This window comes from Acromyrmex echinatior, chromosome 4 (assembly GCF_024713525.1).
Source record: "Acromyrmex echinatior isolate Ae372 chromosome 4, ASM2471352v2, whole genome shotgun sequence".
Taxonomy (NCBI): domain Eukaryota; kingdom Metazoa; phylum Arthropoda; class Insecta; order Hymenoptera; family Formicidae; genus Acromyrmex; species Acromyrmex echinatior.
The window spans coordinates 13923906-13939772 of record NC_141855.1 but is presented as its reverse complement, the minus strand read 5'-3'; the positions used below and the strand labels follow the sequence as shown (position 1 = coordinate 13939772).

At 33.6% G+C, this 15867-nt stretch overlaps 1 protein-coding gene and 1 long non-coding RNA gene across 3 annotated transcripts in view; one reads left to right on the top strand and one right to left on the bottom strand.

The window, feature by feature from the left end:
- The window catches only part of LOC105146425 (uncharacterized), a 66077-nt gene that overhangs the window by 3737 nt on the left and 46473 nt on the right, over nt 1–15867 (bottom strand). The window contains exon 8 of one of the 2 annotated variants that reach the window (XM_087404955.1): nt 1002–2210. In XM_087404955.1, coding sequence (XP_087261081.1) covers nt 2192–2210 — 19 coding nt within the window. In that variant the 3' untranslated portion in view covers nt 1002–2191. The remainder of the gene's footprint in view (nt 1–1001; nt 2211–15867) is intronic. The other variant, XM_087404956.1, reaches the window with a different exon arrangement.
- The window catches only part of LOC147909994 (uncharacterized), a 72550-nt gene that overhangs the window by 29979 nt on the left and 26704 nt on the right, over nt 1–15867 (top strand). The gene's annotated exons all lie outside the window — the stretch shown is intronic.

Genomic DNA, 15867 nt, shown 5'->3' with positions numbered 1-15867 from the left:
TTGGGATGATGTCACATACTAAACCAACCTCACATTTCATATACACATTGCTGTTTCATATACACACATTTACACATACACACATACATATATATTTATTCGGTATTATATGTGTCAGTCGAACACGGTCGAATATCTACAAAGTACGTCTGCGTACGCACGCGTGGCATTGTGCGTGATCAACCACACACACGCACTCAACGAACGAACAGCACGCGGGGCACGCGTCTTCGGCTTTGATGCACAATCAAGTGTCCCTCATTATTGTCGGCGGTTATTTGCCTGGTGGAGTAGTCAATGAGAAGTGATTTAGTAAACAAGTAGCATATTGCCGATGGCAGCCCGCTGAGCCATATGATTTAATGATTCGTGGAATACGCGTATAGCGTAGGTAACTCGGGGAATCCATTCACTCCTGTCCTGGAAATTTTTCTCCCCTTTCTTTGGTGGGAAAACCGGCTTCCCGACAGCACTCTGCTAATTTAAGTGTCCTTCGTGTTAAAACGGTTCATTAAGTGTCATGTAGATAAGTGGTTCGACTAATCGATTTGTTTGCAAAATAGTTTTTATAAGATTAACGCGACTTATGTGAAGAAAATAATTTTTAAATATATCTCAAATAAAAAAAAGGGATTATTAAATTAATGCGCTACAATTAAAAAAATATAAGATTATTTTACATAATTGATATTCCTATCTAAAAGTTTTATTTAAATATACAATTTATATTTAATCTAAAATTATTGAAAACTAAAAAAAATTGTAATTGATAAGGAAAAGAAGCTATTTATTTCGTTTGAATATGAAATTAGACGAGAAGGAGAATAGTTCAAAATGAGGAGCTAATTGAAATATACAGGAATAATAAAATAATTTGTTTCCATAAAGATTTTGCAAGAATAAAAAGAAATGAATGATTATTAAATGAAACAATTTTAAATTAAATTACATGATTATACGATTCACTTTCGTTACACGATTTTAATTAAACTTATACTTACAATCTGGCACCGATTATGTCTTGTAGCTTATAACCAACGTATTGTTCTTGTTTAATTAAACATGGCTTAGCCACGGTGTTTTCATAAATTCCCTCGCATGCATGATTTAACATGCCCAAAAACCGATGGCTTATATAACTCACGTACGAACGTTCAAAACTATATATCATGAAAAGAGTGATTCGTCGCGAATACCGAGTTTGATATTTTACGACGTCGATAAATTATTCGGTAATGAAGTAAAATTCATTGCAAAAAGTGTGCGGATCAATAATTCATCCAAATACAATCTATCTCCTCACGATGGATCATTAATTTGTTTGATTTTTTTTTCTTTTTATATTTTTTTATGAAAGCGTTAAACGTATAAAATATCTTATGTGTGTTGTATGTCTGCATGGCTATTTTATAAGTCGATTTTTATCGTAGATCCGAGCTTCGTGCATTCGATTGCTAACCAACTGCACCTTATTGATAAAACTGAACAAACCTAAAGGCAAAGCAAGGGGGTAACAACCTACGTTGCTTAACCAGCGTGATTCTGAACTATTTCAACCTTGCTATTCCCAACCACTCTATATTATCGCCTACATGAACACGTGAACCAGCCTGGCGCGTCGAACTTGGCAACCGCGATCGCGTGTCTTGCAAACTTAATGGATCGTCGTAAAAGTGCCATAAGAAGGAAGAGGGAGGAAAGGAAAGAAAGAAAGATCATTCGTTAACCGTTATAAAATGAAAGAAAGACACGCATATGCGTGTATATTTCAGTGAATTTCTAGTAATATATAGCTCGACAATTTTCCAGAACGTTAACTTCATATGACGTACGTATAGCTTTGTAAAAGTCGCAGGAAGTCGGGTCAGTTTAACGCTTGTGTCACATCGACAAGGCGGCCCAAGACACCCTTACGTTCCTTGGACATCAAGGGTAGTTTTGAGAAAGAGAATAGCACCGTTACTACCTTCTCGTTGTAGCACACTTCGTAGATATATGTTTGTCCCTTTGTGCCTGTTCGCCCTCACAAGGTTCTCCTCTCGCGATGCTTTTTTTTCTATTCTCTGCAATGGTCCGGCTCTTTATTTCTTGCTCGAATGCTACCGACGCCCCTTGCAAAGGGGAGTTTTGGCGCGTGGTCAATTTTATTAATGGCTCACACCCGTGTCGTGGTTTGCTTAGGCTTGAAAGATCATGCTGCACCTTCGTTTCTGTACAAAAGAATGTGACGTTATGCGATTAAAGAAAATACAATACTTATAGGCAGAATACACACACACACACACACACACATACATATTATATATATATTAGGTGTTGGAATTAATTCGTAGCGTTTTTTAATGAAAGAATGTTATTTATTTCACATGAGCATTAAAAAATACATTAATGAAAGTACTTCCCATCACTTGTAAAACGCTACGAATTAATTCCAACACCTAATATATATATATGTATAACGATCTTTATGCGCACGCAAACTTCAAACAAATCAGAGTTATATATCTTAATTTTTTTACTTCTATTGATTTTTTTAACAATACCTGGCACTTTATTTTTCGCATTTGTCCTGTTTCTTTTATGTACACATTATTTTACTTACCTTCACTTTATTTTATATTCTAATAATAAATTTTTATAGTATTCGCAACTCTAATATAAAAATAGTATTTCTAATAAAATAAATTTCTAATAAAATAAATATGTAATATTTATAGATAATATCATAAGATAATACTCTATGGATAGTATTATGAGATAATATTATTTATAGATGTAAAATAAAGTTAAGATAGATATAGTAGTGCTTAAAAAAAACAGGACAAAAATATATGAAAAATAAATAATATCATGCAGTGCTAAGAAAACTCAACAGGAAAAAAAATAAAAAACGGAATTGAAACACACGATGGATTATTTTTTTTTAAATATGCGGAAATATGATCGCGTCTGACACGTCAGCGATATTTGTGATAATTTTTGAATCTATTAAAACGAGGTATACCATCGCCGCACTGAGGCATACACGTCGTCAGCAATAAAAAATGCAGCGGAAAAACCGCTCGATAAATCCGCACGGTTGACAGGTTCGCCAATAAACTACGCTTAACTCAGCGTATGCCGAAGAAAAAAGTTTGTTAATTAGATTCGTAATAGAGCACACCTCATAATTTATTCCGCTCGCCAGTGTCTTCATGAAATAAGAGAAAAAAACTAGAAATATAGATTGGGTGTGAAAAAAAGAGAAATTAAGAGATCAATGAAGAGAATTTCTCTTTTATTTCTGTGGACTTCGATTTCCTTTTGTATTTTTATTTTTTTTCGCTTAACTGACCCGATGATTATTCACAATTTCCTGTCTCGGCAATTCCGACTCGTACGAGTAAACAATGCGTTCCGACTGTCGTGTTCATCTTTCGTTGACACGTGTACGCGAGCAGTAATATGCGAAAGCGCGGATGTCGCATATGCATATGCATATGCATACACCGATGAAGAGCAGAAATGCAAGCGCGGGTGGTGATGACTTTTCGCCCCGAGAATTCGAACCGCGTGACCTCACGTGGGCACCAATTGAGTGCTTTTCCTTTTTTCGTTTATTCTGCTTTGTGGCTTTTACTCGTTTGATCGTTGTGTCTTCGTGTCGTTATAGCACGAATGCTATCGCCGACACGTGCTGATTTTCATTGCAGTAAGCGTTATTGGCTAAAAATCTTTTTCTGAATGTGTAAAATGTTACATATTTTTTTTAAAATACATAGTATTGTTCATAAAAACTAAATCAAAATTTAGATTTCTATTTCATTCTTTTGACTCTCAGATATAGAAATTCAGAAATTTATCTTAAACTACTTCCCTTGGCAGAGAGTCCCTAAGTCCTTGTTCGATCTATGCTACTATTAGTGATACAGATAGGAGATAATTGACCAGTTTGCTTTACTAAACCTCTATGAGAGATCTTGATGAGGAAGTGGTCGAAGAGGCAGCTGACATCGTCAGCTCGATATCATGTCTCTGCATATATCGATAACCACTCGATGTTCGATGTGGGTCGAGATTATTCCTGGATATATATTTTGACTTGCGCGTACAATTCCAACTCGATGATATTTTGTACATGAATATAATTTAAAATGACAGAAATATTTATTCGCGTTTCAAGAATTTCAACTTCAAGAAACTTTGTCCTCTATAAGATAGTTTCTTAAAAAGAATTAATTTTCCTAATTTTAAAATTATACATATACTTAATATATTTTTTTTAATAAAAGAATATATTAGGTGTTGGAATTAATTCGTAGCGTTTTTTAATGAAAGAATGTTATTTATTTCACATGAGCATTAAAAAATACATTAATGAAAGTACTTCCCATCACTTGTAAAACGCTACGAATTAATTCCAACACCTAATATATATATATATATAAATGTCTGTAAAAGCGGAATAATGTCATTTGAATTTGGCTTAAACTACTCTAGATATTATTCATAGCAATTCTATTTATTTGCATATGAAAATCAACAAAGAGTAAAATAAACGCGTCAATCAACTCGTCAATAATTTCGTAAAATATTTCGGCTCTTTTATGTCTGAAGCAACGCATTGTTCTCGTTTAATTAAATTACTTTATTAAATTGCTTTATTAATGCAATAATACGAAAGAGCAATATAATTTTTGGGAAATTACATTGCGAAGCTGCATTATATCAGTCGAATGAAAATTTCAATTATCTATGCAATGATAAATTCAATGAGATTAAAATAAACATAAACGAGGTGTTGTCAGTGATTCCATGAAACGGAAATTTCGCAATTTGACACGTATGCACTTTATTTATGTAGTTTCTCCACGATCTCGCTTTTATTAAAGATGCATTTTATGTCGAGAGAGACTCGGAGAAATTGACAAAGAGTGACAGGGATAGGGAGATATCAATAACATCATGGAATTCTATACATTTTCAATATAACGTACATACAAATGTGTATTGTATGCATATATTGGTCCACATATACAAAACATACGTACTTTCTGCTGTGCATCACATTTCAAATTTGCGAGCGAATAAGTTACGTGAGTATACGGCTTTCATGGCGATTTCTCTAGAAGATATTCTCGTTGATTGTAAAAGGCCGATGTTGCTAAATATCGGTGTCACCGATATTTATTTCCAGAGATAAACTTCATTGGATAAATAATCTTGTCGAGCCCATCTTATCGGTAGCATCTTAGAAATATTCTTAAAAGATTTTATCTCTTGAAACATTAAAGTATAAATATCCCAAGTTTTTTTTTTCATGAAAATAATTGAGTGAAAAGCGAACGGATAATGTCTCTTGGGAAATTTAAACTCGATGTTTGTTTAAGCATTTTTTCTGAATCACTTGCATTTTAGTAAATTACTAGGATTGCACCGCGAAGAATTTTTAGTAATTTACTAAAACGTAAGCAATCCAACAGGAAAAAATGTGTAGTAGGTTTTAGAAAAAAAAAAATCGAGAATCATTATTTTTCGCAATTTGAAGTTTAATAATGTTGCAGTCTCTTCTCTGATACGTACAAATAACAAAATAGGCTTACGCTAGTGTTAAAACTTTGAAACTAGCGATGGTACCTATTTCGGATCATCCGGATCGTCGCGGCAAATCCGCGGAATGGAACTTTTATTCTGCGAGTCGACGTAAATTTCCGACCTCGTGCAGGGTGGTCGCCTCTCGATTCGATTGGTGATTTAAAGTGATATTTGCTGATGCGAATGAGCGTTGAATTTTGCGCTAATCGTGTTATTAGAGACCGCGTCCGTTTGATTCAACCACGCGGCCGATGTCATTTGCAATGGAACAGCGACCGGAAACTGTTTTCCCGTGACAGACGGATATTCGATGTAGAAAAGTCGAGGGGCAGTCACTCTGCCGCGCACCGTAATTAGGTTAAACTGCAGCGGACATTTACACGAGCACGTGCACGCGATCGTGGCAATGGCGGTCGAGGAAAAATCAAATGAGGATCAACCGTGACAAGTACCGTCGCATTGTTACCGCGCGGTATTTGTCGGCACGTTATTGGTCGTGAATTTGTATGCTATTTGTGAAACATGTCGCCCAATACCACAAAGTAATCGATGATTGATGGAATTCTAACGGAGTTGTTTGCAAAGGATAACGTAATATTACGATGCATGCGTTTGTTAATGGTAAATAACAAGGTTATCGGAAGCTTCTAAATTAACTATTGCTCCGAGACAGCACATACGCATATAATTCGGTTATAATATCCTAAATAATATGAATCACTTTATGAACAAATATGTATCCACAAAGTCTGTTGGAATGTATCATAAATACGTACTCTAAAATATGTACTACGCATTTCCCTCATTAAACAGCAAGCGAGACAGAATCGATATCTCTTAATTGCAAAATACTCGAACGAAAATTAAATTAAATTAATTTAGCAAAAGTTATAAAATAATTGAGCTACGCACAATTCGCTATTTTTGCATAAAATCAAACAATCGCTTCAAATTTTATGAAAAATCATATGAATTGTTTCGATAAAAAATGATATTTCACAGTTATTCTGTTTTACGTTTGTGTCACTCCAATGGAAAACTTCATCAATCTTTTGTTCTGAAAATTATTTATCCTTATAGTCGATCTAAATTTCAACTTTACCTTGTCTAAGTTCATGTCGAGTTTAGACTTACTGTTTCAAAAGTATCAAATGTACGTGACTGTAATCTCGGGAATCGTCATGAAAGTTTTGTCCACATCGTAACAAATTGACGTGTTGCGCATGAATCGCGCGAAATGAAGTTTTTCCCGTTGAACGTCAAAGTCCGTCTGTACATTTTTGTCTTTCTATTTGCTACTCTCCATTCGCGTCCATCATTTTTTTCCGCGTGTACTCCTGACCGAAACAAAGAACCGCGAATCCTTGCATCAGAATTGAAAAATCGGGGACAAAAGGAGCACAATGACATGTAATACATTCCGCAACTTGGCAATGTCTACCCGCGAAAAATTGGCATGAAGTTTCCCGCGACTAAGAAACTACTTTTATGTGGAAACAAGTTTCGAGCATTTTTGGTTTAGCATTAAAATTCAAGTACCAGAGTTTTATTCTCTTGGAACTTAAAGTTGAATAGTTGCAAATCATATTACAATTTTGACGTAACAATTTTCATCTTATTTTTTTTCTTATTAAACATAATAATGTGATAAATATTGTTATTTTATTCTAATATGTTATAATAAATTTTATTTTTTACTTTTTTAAATTTACTTTTTTAAATTATGCATATGATATGCATATGAAAATTTGTTAACTTTCAACAAAAATCGAAAAGTACATTGCATCTTTCTATTTAACCTACAGATTATTTAATTTTTTTCATATTTCAGTCATGCATTCTATAGAATATATATATATATATATATATATATATACTGAGTTTCGCGTAGAACCTGAGCTTTTATTCCCGGTTTTTTAATTTACGTTTAAAAATTTAGCATTAAATAATTTTATAATCTGGCTTATCATAAAATTCTTGCTGAGAGAAAATTGATCTTATATTCCTTAAATGTTGAACGAAATGTCACATCTGCCACACACACACACACACACACACACACACACACACACACACACACACACACACACACACACACACACACACGCACGCACGCGTATATATATATATATATATATACATATAATATATATAATGTATACGTACATGGAAAGAAGTTTTCATTAAAATGTGTACAAACTTTTAGTTAGATACAGATCTGAAAATAATTTTGTTAGATTATCAAAATAATTATATAGAATGATCAAATTGATTGCTACAATGAAAGTATAAGCTCAAAAAAATGAAAAAAAAACTCTAAGATAATAAATAAATCTTCTTTTCATATAAAATATCTGTGTCGTAAAAATTGTGTCGCAATCTGATTTTACATTCCGAATACATGTAGAAAAAGACTTTTATCTGAATTCATGATTAGAAAGAATACCGTTATTGCTTCATCTAATAAAAAAAACACTTAACGTATTCACCAATGTGTCAGGTTCCATCGAAGGATCTACAACGACAATGAGTTGAAAATTATTGCCACGTGTGAGAAATTATGATTTATGTATATAATAGGGATTTATATAAATAATAGGGAGCATAGCCACAATAGATGTTAAAACGAAAGTCATACATCTAAAATTATCACCTAAAAAAAAAACCGTAGACGTTTCGGTCAAGATCGGTCATCATTTTGACCATCATCAAGATGACAAATAGAAAAAATAGAAAAAATACATATAATTTCATTTTCTGGACTTTATTTTACTCGTACCATAAGCGATTGGAAAATTCTTTTACCATCTTATTGACTAGCGATCATTGTTTTAATTTTATGTATTTTTTCTATTTGTCATCTTGATGTACTGATGATGGTCAAATCTGACTGAAACATCTATGTTTTTATATGATAATTTTAAATATATGATTCTCGTTTTAACTTCTATGGTTGTGTATGTTCTCTATTATTTATATTTTATATTTTTGAGCCACCTTCGAAATATTTAAAATTTAATTATGATTATTTCCATTAAGATGAAATATCAGAAGTCTTCTTGGCCTAGCAATATTATATATATCTTCCTCACATTTTTCTCTTTTGTATTTACCTCCCTTTTTCTCTTCATCATAACCAAAGAAAAAGATCTAATGTTCAATGATAGCCATCTCAGGAAAAACGGAATCAATAAAGGCAGATTTCGCAGCAGTCGTTTCACCCTCTCGTTCTCTACCTCATTTTTTGACTTCTTGTTTATTTAATGATATTTGAGAGAAGATAATTGAAAATTTAAACAAAAATAGAAATTCAACAATCCTTATATTTAATTTTGTAACAATATCAATTTCACACACACACACACACACATATAGGATATTTAAAAAACACACACACATATAGGATATTTAAAAAACCATTCAGCATTTACATAATAGATAATACACACCATACTAAGTAAAAAGCTTTAGTGAACATTGGACGAAAATTTAACCGTTTTTAAGATATGTAAATAATTTTGTATGTTAGTATCATAACTGACTTATTGGCGTCTACGTATCGTATACGACGTGAAGATTTACAATTCTAAATGTTCAATTTTCATATACGCTATATAATGAAAAATTTCACTAGGAAGCACATTGCCATTGGATGACCATTACGATTGGATAGGCATTAGGGAGATCATCTCATTGGATCCGTTCTTCCAAATAGACTATCGGTGTTACTCGTACTTATCTCAATTTTTCTTTTTTCATATGCAATTAGTAGAAGAGTCAATAAATCAATTATGATATTAATATACAAAATTATTTATATCTGAGAAATTGAACTTTCGACCTATGTTTACTAAAACTTTTTTACTCAGTATGATGTATATTATATATAAATAAATGTTGAATGATTTTTTTACACACTCTGTATTTATCAAATCGAGAACTGAAATTGATAATACTTTTTTCTTTATAATTGTTGACAAATATATCTTATATATCATACAATCATGTCTAATGAACTATTTCCTAATAAAAAATTGTAATAGATATAATTAAGAGGACTATAGATGCATTTGCCGACATTTACTGGCCTTTACTACTGAAAGGATTAATTAGAGTCGATCATTTCTAAAACCGTAATCTGAAATCCAAGTCGCGTATGAGATTGAATAGAACACGGAACGTGCAACACGAGGTCGTCGTCACCGCAAGAGGGATGCTGCGGACTGACGACTAGAAGCTAAAAACGGCATCACGGATCGATGCTACTGTCTGGTTCATGTAAATTCAGATAGCTCGATGATCTCAGCATACGTTTTATCGTCTGTCTCCGTTGTATTTGTTAGTAACTTACAGACTCTAAATTCATTATCGTCGGCTGGTTTTATCTCTACAGTAATTAAACACGGAAATGAAATCTTTCTCTCTCTCTCTCTCTCTCTCTCTCTCTCTCTCTCTCTCTCTCTCTCTCTCTCTCTCTCTCTCTCTCTCTCTCTCTCTCGATTATTCTTTAATTGGTTTTTCCTGTTTATATCTGAGGTATACTTTTTCATAGAATTTTGTATACCGATAAAATATGCATCGTGTAAATAGTAAGTTGTATAAAATTAAGTACAACAATGTGTGCGAACATAATATTCGTAGAGAACAATTTTACTGAAGTATTTAAAAATGTAGATACAAATCTAAAAATAATCGTGTTAGTCCATTAAAATAATTATGTAAAAAACTTAAAATAAGTAATGCTGCAAAAAATGTTAGTAACTTAAACCTCTTACATATGTAATTATTTTAGTTTTAACACAATTATTTTTAGGTTTATGTAGCCAAATTTTTATATATTTCCACAAAATCGTTCTTTTCGTGCATTGTCACTCGTTTGTATGCTCTTCTCTGAACATTTTCTCTCTCTATTAGTTCAGGTCGCCGAATTTTCGCTCTATTTACGTATTCGTGTTTACTCTTCTACGCTAGAAATGAGCCAACATGGCGACTTTAATGCACTAATGCGATTCAACAACGAGTTGACCACTGTGACGTCATGGCCAGACGATGGCGAGCGAGATCACAATTCCGTCACGCTTAAAACGCGACAATGGAGGGGAAATGTTGCGGTCTTAAGCCAAACCCTATGCGGAGGTCCGACAGGGATCCGGTTTTCCGGGTCGCCCCAGCTACCGTATGCACGAGATGCTCTTTACGGTAGGCGTGGTGTCGAGAGCAAATCGTCTTTCGATGTATGCTTGAATGATTTCGAATGGATGAAACCAGACGAAGGAGAGACTCGTCGCGAAAACAAGGGGTTGCGTGTAAAGCGTTTGAGTTATAATCTCGGTTCGAAATACTTGTTCCTTTTTCAATATGGTCCCTAGGTGCACTAATTTATTATCCTTCATAGGCAATTGAAATGAAAGAAGAGCCTTAAACGAAACGTATACCTTAGTAACAAATAAATAAATATTTAATATTAATTCTTAATTCATTTGAATAAATTTGTATCGATGTGATTATTTTTTTTTATTAATCATGTTTACACTTTATTATTTTGTAACGTATTATGTTCACATGTGCAAAAGAAAAAAGTAGGCCATCTTTCGATTTTATACATATACGTGTTTAGCACTGAAAGTTCATATTTTAAACGTGCACATTTTTCACTGTAAATAATATAAACCTTCAGAATATCAGAATGAAGACCTGAATGTAAAACTTTCTTACGACATTCAGATGTCTGTCTTTCTCTCACTGTCTTTCGTTCTCTATTACTGTTTTAACTTATTTCACTTTCCCAAGTCATTTTAAGCAACGCCTATCTGAAACGGTATAATTAATGCAAGCTTTCTCATTCAAATAGAAACTCGACTCGGTTGCCATGCAATTTTGCGTTACTGCTCAGAAACTGTACACAGAAGTAAGAGTAGTAAAAAATACAAAAAAGCAAACAGTTTAGAATTCCTTCGGAATCTTTAATTTTACGCGTCCCAAATAGTTCGACTTAGGAATACAGCTAGTGCGATAGTGATCTCAATAATGATTAAGAATCCTATCTCTTATTGAAGGAAATTTGCTGCGAGCTTTCTCTTTCAATGGGAGACTTGAAGCGACGCGACGTCCTCTATATCTTTACTGGCTTACTTTTAATCTAGCCCGATCATCTTACGTTTAATCCAACTCTGCGTCTTTCCTGCCCCCCTCCCCCCCCTTCTTTCTCTCTCTCTCTTTTCCACTCTCTTCTGGCCCGTCCTCTCTTCTTGTGGAGGCAAGAGTTATTTGAGGAAGGAACGTTGTCGTCGTCTGGCAATCATGAACAATAGTCGGTTCGTGAACAGTTCCTCGACACAATCGGCATCGGGAATCAAGGTATTGTCGGTACTTCAAGGTTTACCCATCGCCTAGTGTATCCTTTCACGAACGATCGATCGGATTCTTCGAAGATATGTACGAGCGTATGCGAGAGCGAGAACGATCGCGAGGGATCCATCTGCGTGATCTTCGAGCCGACCCGAACGCTCTAAATGGAAGTGTCGGTCTACGTGAGGGATGGGATCTCTTCTCTCGATGACTTAATTCGTTTTGACGTCGCAGTTTAACCCACCCGATCCATTCCCCCGCCAGACGACAAACGGTCTTTTCTTTCTCACTGTTATTTAGTAGCTGAATTAGAGCGTTGTGCACTTCGGACAGATGCCAGATCTCGCGATAAGCAACGGATTGACGCAACTGGCTAGAATATAAATATGAATATTGACTGTGTGCGACAGCCATTATTTAATGTTGTAAATAATTTGTATATAAAACACAAAATTTGCAAACGTTATATATACGCCATTTAACTTGTAAATATATTTTTAAGTAAAAGAAGATTTGATGATTTAATCATTTCAATTTAATATCACCCCGGTTTCTGTGTCCAATATGGTGGTAATATGATATATCGCATGTTATTGCTCTCTAATCAAGAAATCTAATGTGTGTAATCTTTAGCAACTTAAACTACAGAGTGGATTAGTTACTGGCGATAAAATCTAATATATTCACGTTTGCCTGAGTCGATAACGAGATAAAAATCACATAACAATTATTATAATAGCAATGATTTATTTAACATATACGATGCTTAATTAATTTCTACATATATTACAAATAGTGTTTTAAAATATTTTCTATTATTATTGTTTGCATATAAATATATTTATTATAAATAATAAAATATTTAAAATAATTTCAGAGTATTTAAAAAAATCTCAAAATTCATAAAAAATAAATATTATGTAAAAATATTTTACGATCTCTTACCTTGTTCTATTTAATTAACGTTTGTTAGTTAAACGATCTTTAAATAATATTTAAATAACTATAATTGATACTTAAATACTTTGGAAGATATCGAAAATTCAGAAAAGTTTTCTTAATTGCATTTTTTTATTATGATACTCCTAAACTTTTGTCGATAATTAAAATACTCACCTCAGTTCTTTGCTCAATTAAAATCCTTATCATTTATCTTGTCGAAATTCATTAAGTGAAAACGAGGCAACATGAAGTTACAGTTTAATATCTAGATATCCATTAATTCTAAGTACTCAACTTAAATTTATCATATATACAAGTTATTAATAATTGTCTTTGTAATATAGTATGAAAACATCACGAATTTACATTTGCGTTAACCTACTTTATCAATTTCATTATTCTACGTCGTATAAATTCAATGAAGCCAAGCAATCTTCGTAGTTCCCACAGCTTCGATTGCCGTGTCACAATAAGGTTGCACAAACGATTAACGTTCTGTCACAACAAGAACGCATTTCTGTTCTTGGACAATTAATGCCATCTCTTTTGAGGTTTCTCCATCGGCTTTGTCGAGCCCTTTTTCTAGATCGTGCTTCAGTCACGTGACGAGAGTAGAATTGCCCTGGGGACGAAAGAGAATCGCCTCGTCGTCAAATGTCAACCCATAAACGCAGCCACTCAAGTTACTCAAAAGAGAAATACGAATCTGGAGAAGCAGCCGCGAAAGGTTCGCATAATTTTATCACCGGTTCCCAGCAATGAACTTTATGTCGGATCTTCGATAGCAACGTGAAATCCAATAACGAACAAATTTATTACAGCTGCCGATCATATTATTATATTAAAGCACGAGAAACGTATCGTCAGAGATCGTTGTAAGAAATTGTAGCTTTATAAATTTTTATTTTTTCAATCAAAATTCCACTAATAAGGTCCATTGAATAAAAAAAAAACGAAGCACTTGTGTTTTGTTTCTGCGCGTTAAAAAATTCTATTATAACTGAAACCATTATCGTTGCGATAAATCGAGACGGAGTCCATCGTAGCAATTCAAATACATATAGTGCTGATTGTGGAAAATTGCAACAAGCTTCCGCTTGGTCACCATTGGCAATTTCGATGCAATGTGCTACAGTTCTGAAATTGCCAGCTTTACCGAGATGGGAAATGTTGGCCTCGAGTAGGAAAAACTGGGAATGCTTCGTACCGTCTCGGCAAATAAAAATACAGATCGAATGTGAAAATAAAATATGATGGAACGCATTGGAGCGCAAAAAGGAACTTTGAAATCAATAGAAGCCGATATCGGGTCTGTCGAACCTGCTCCGGAAAAGCGCGCGAAGTGTACAAACTGCATCTACATAGAGTTCACAACTCGTCATCGATCGGTTTTTATACAATTCGTTCCAAAAATCACGTATATTGCGTGTACCTGAAATTACAGAACAAAAAAATAGTTTGTTTCTTTATCGATGTGTCATGATATTTCGTTTTCTTTTTTTAATTCATATCTATTTGACATGTTTTTCCACGGTGAATATTGAAATGCTGAGAAAATAATATCTCTTAAATTCACACAGAATCGATAGATACACATTTGCGATATATTCTGCAAATGATATATCTCTCTCTTTTAATATTTATCTTATAGAGTTGAATTTTCTATTTTTGTTAATGACAAATAATCAAAATTGCAGTACTAGGAGGGCATCGTGTATTACGCACGCGGTGCATCAGTCCAGTCAGCCACGTCTGTCACATTTTTGATAACCAGCTGCAACTGCACCCGTGCATTTGTCGATACCGCATGCAGATTGAAATAAATGTCTTTTTTTGCATTGCTTTTTTTTACAAATCCTGTGTCGCAACGCGAGACATGTATTCCAGGACATGTATTGACAATTGCAACCACATCGATGGATCTCAGTGAGAAAACTTTCGACACGCCTTTCGAATTCGGCAAAAGGATTTTTCTTTCGAGAGTTTTCCCTTCATGCACGTTTCGCGAATATACTTTGCGGCGATGCACATTTACATTTAGATGAAATTCCGTATTTTTGCGTATAACCACCATCGCCGTTGCTAGGGCTGTGTGAACGGACATCTCAGTGGATTTCTCGTTTAACATGAAAATAAAAAGGATTTATTTTGCTATACGTACTTACTTAATTAACAAGCCTAAAAATCTATATCTGAGAAGTATATGCAATTCTTCTGTTTTTAAATTACAAAAAGGTTGAATGATATTTTTATAAGAATGTCGCATTTATTAATAATTAATTACATCACATTCTTTTATCATATGATAGGTATTATTTTAAATGCAATGCATTTTTGTCAATGATTGAGAATACGTAAACGCTGTGTAGCGTTTACTATCCGAAATCCGCATTGTTTGTTAATATATTGGCAAGGTATCGTTGCCCGATCACTTTGTCTCTTGACTATGTAACGATGGTATTGTTAGCTACTGTATGGCAGGCTAATAGCAATTCGGATGCATGCAACTATGATAGAATTATGCGTTTACTAGTTGGTGCATCTAAATTAACATGCGCGATGTTCCTATCCACATTCATAGCGATAACGATCGATGGAATATCCACGAAACAGAATAGAAGTGTTTTTTTACACTTCGGATTTTATATATTGATAAAAAAAGCTTTTGTAATATATTAACATATCTTTTACTGCACGAAGATTTAAAAAACATTTGAATTGACAATAATGTAATTGAAACCTAATAAAGCAGATCAATATTGCAATTTGCAAATAGATACGTAGTCACGGAGTAAGATCTTTTATAAACGTAAATAGATAAAAGATCAATAAACACATTCGTGCAAAATTATAAATTAATTAGGATGGCAAAATTATATATTCGTCAACAATTCATGTTCATTCCGGTTTTGAACGAATATTCTCGAACTCACGTAATAATATTCCAACGAATTGCTATGCGAATATATAATAATTCTATAATATTATCCCCGTCGAATAAAT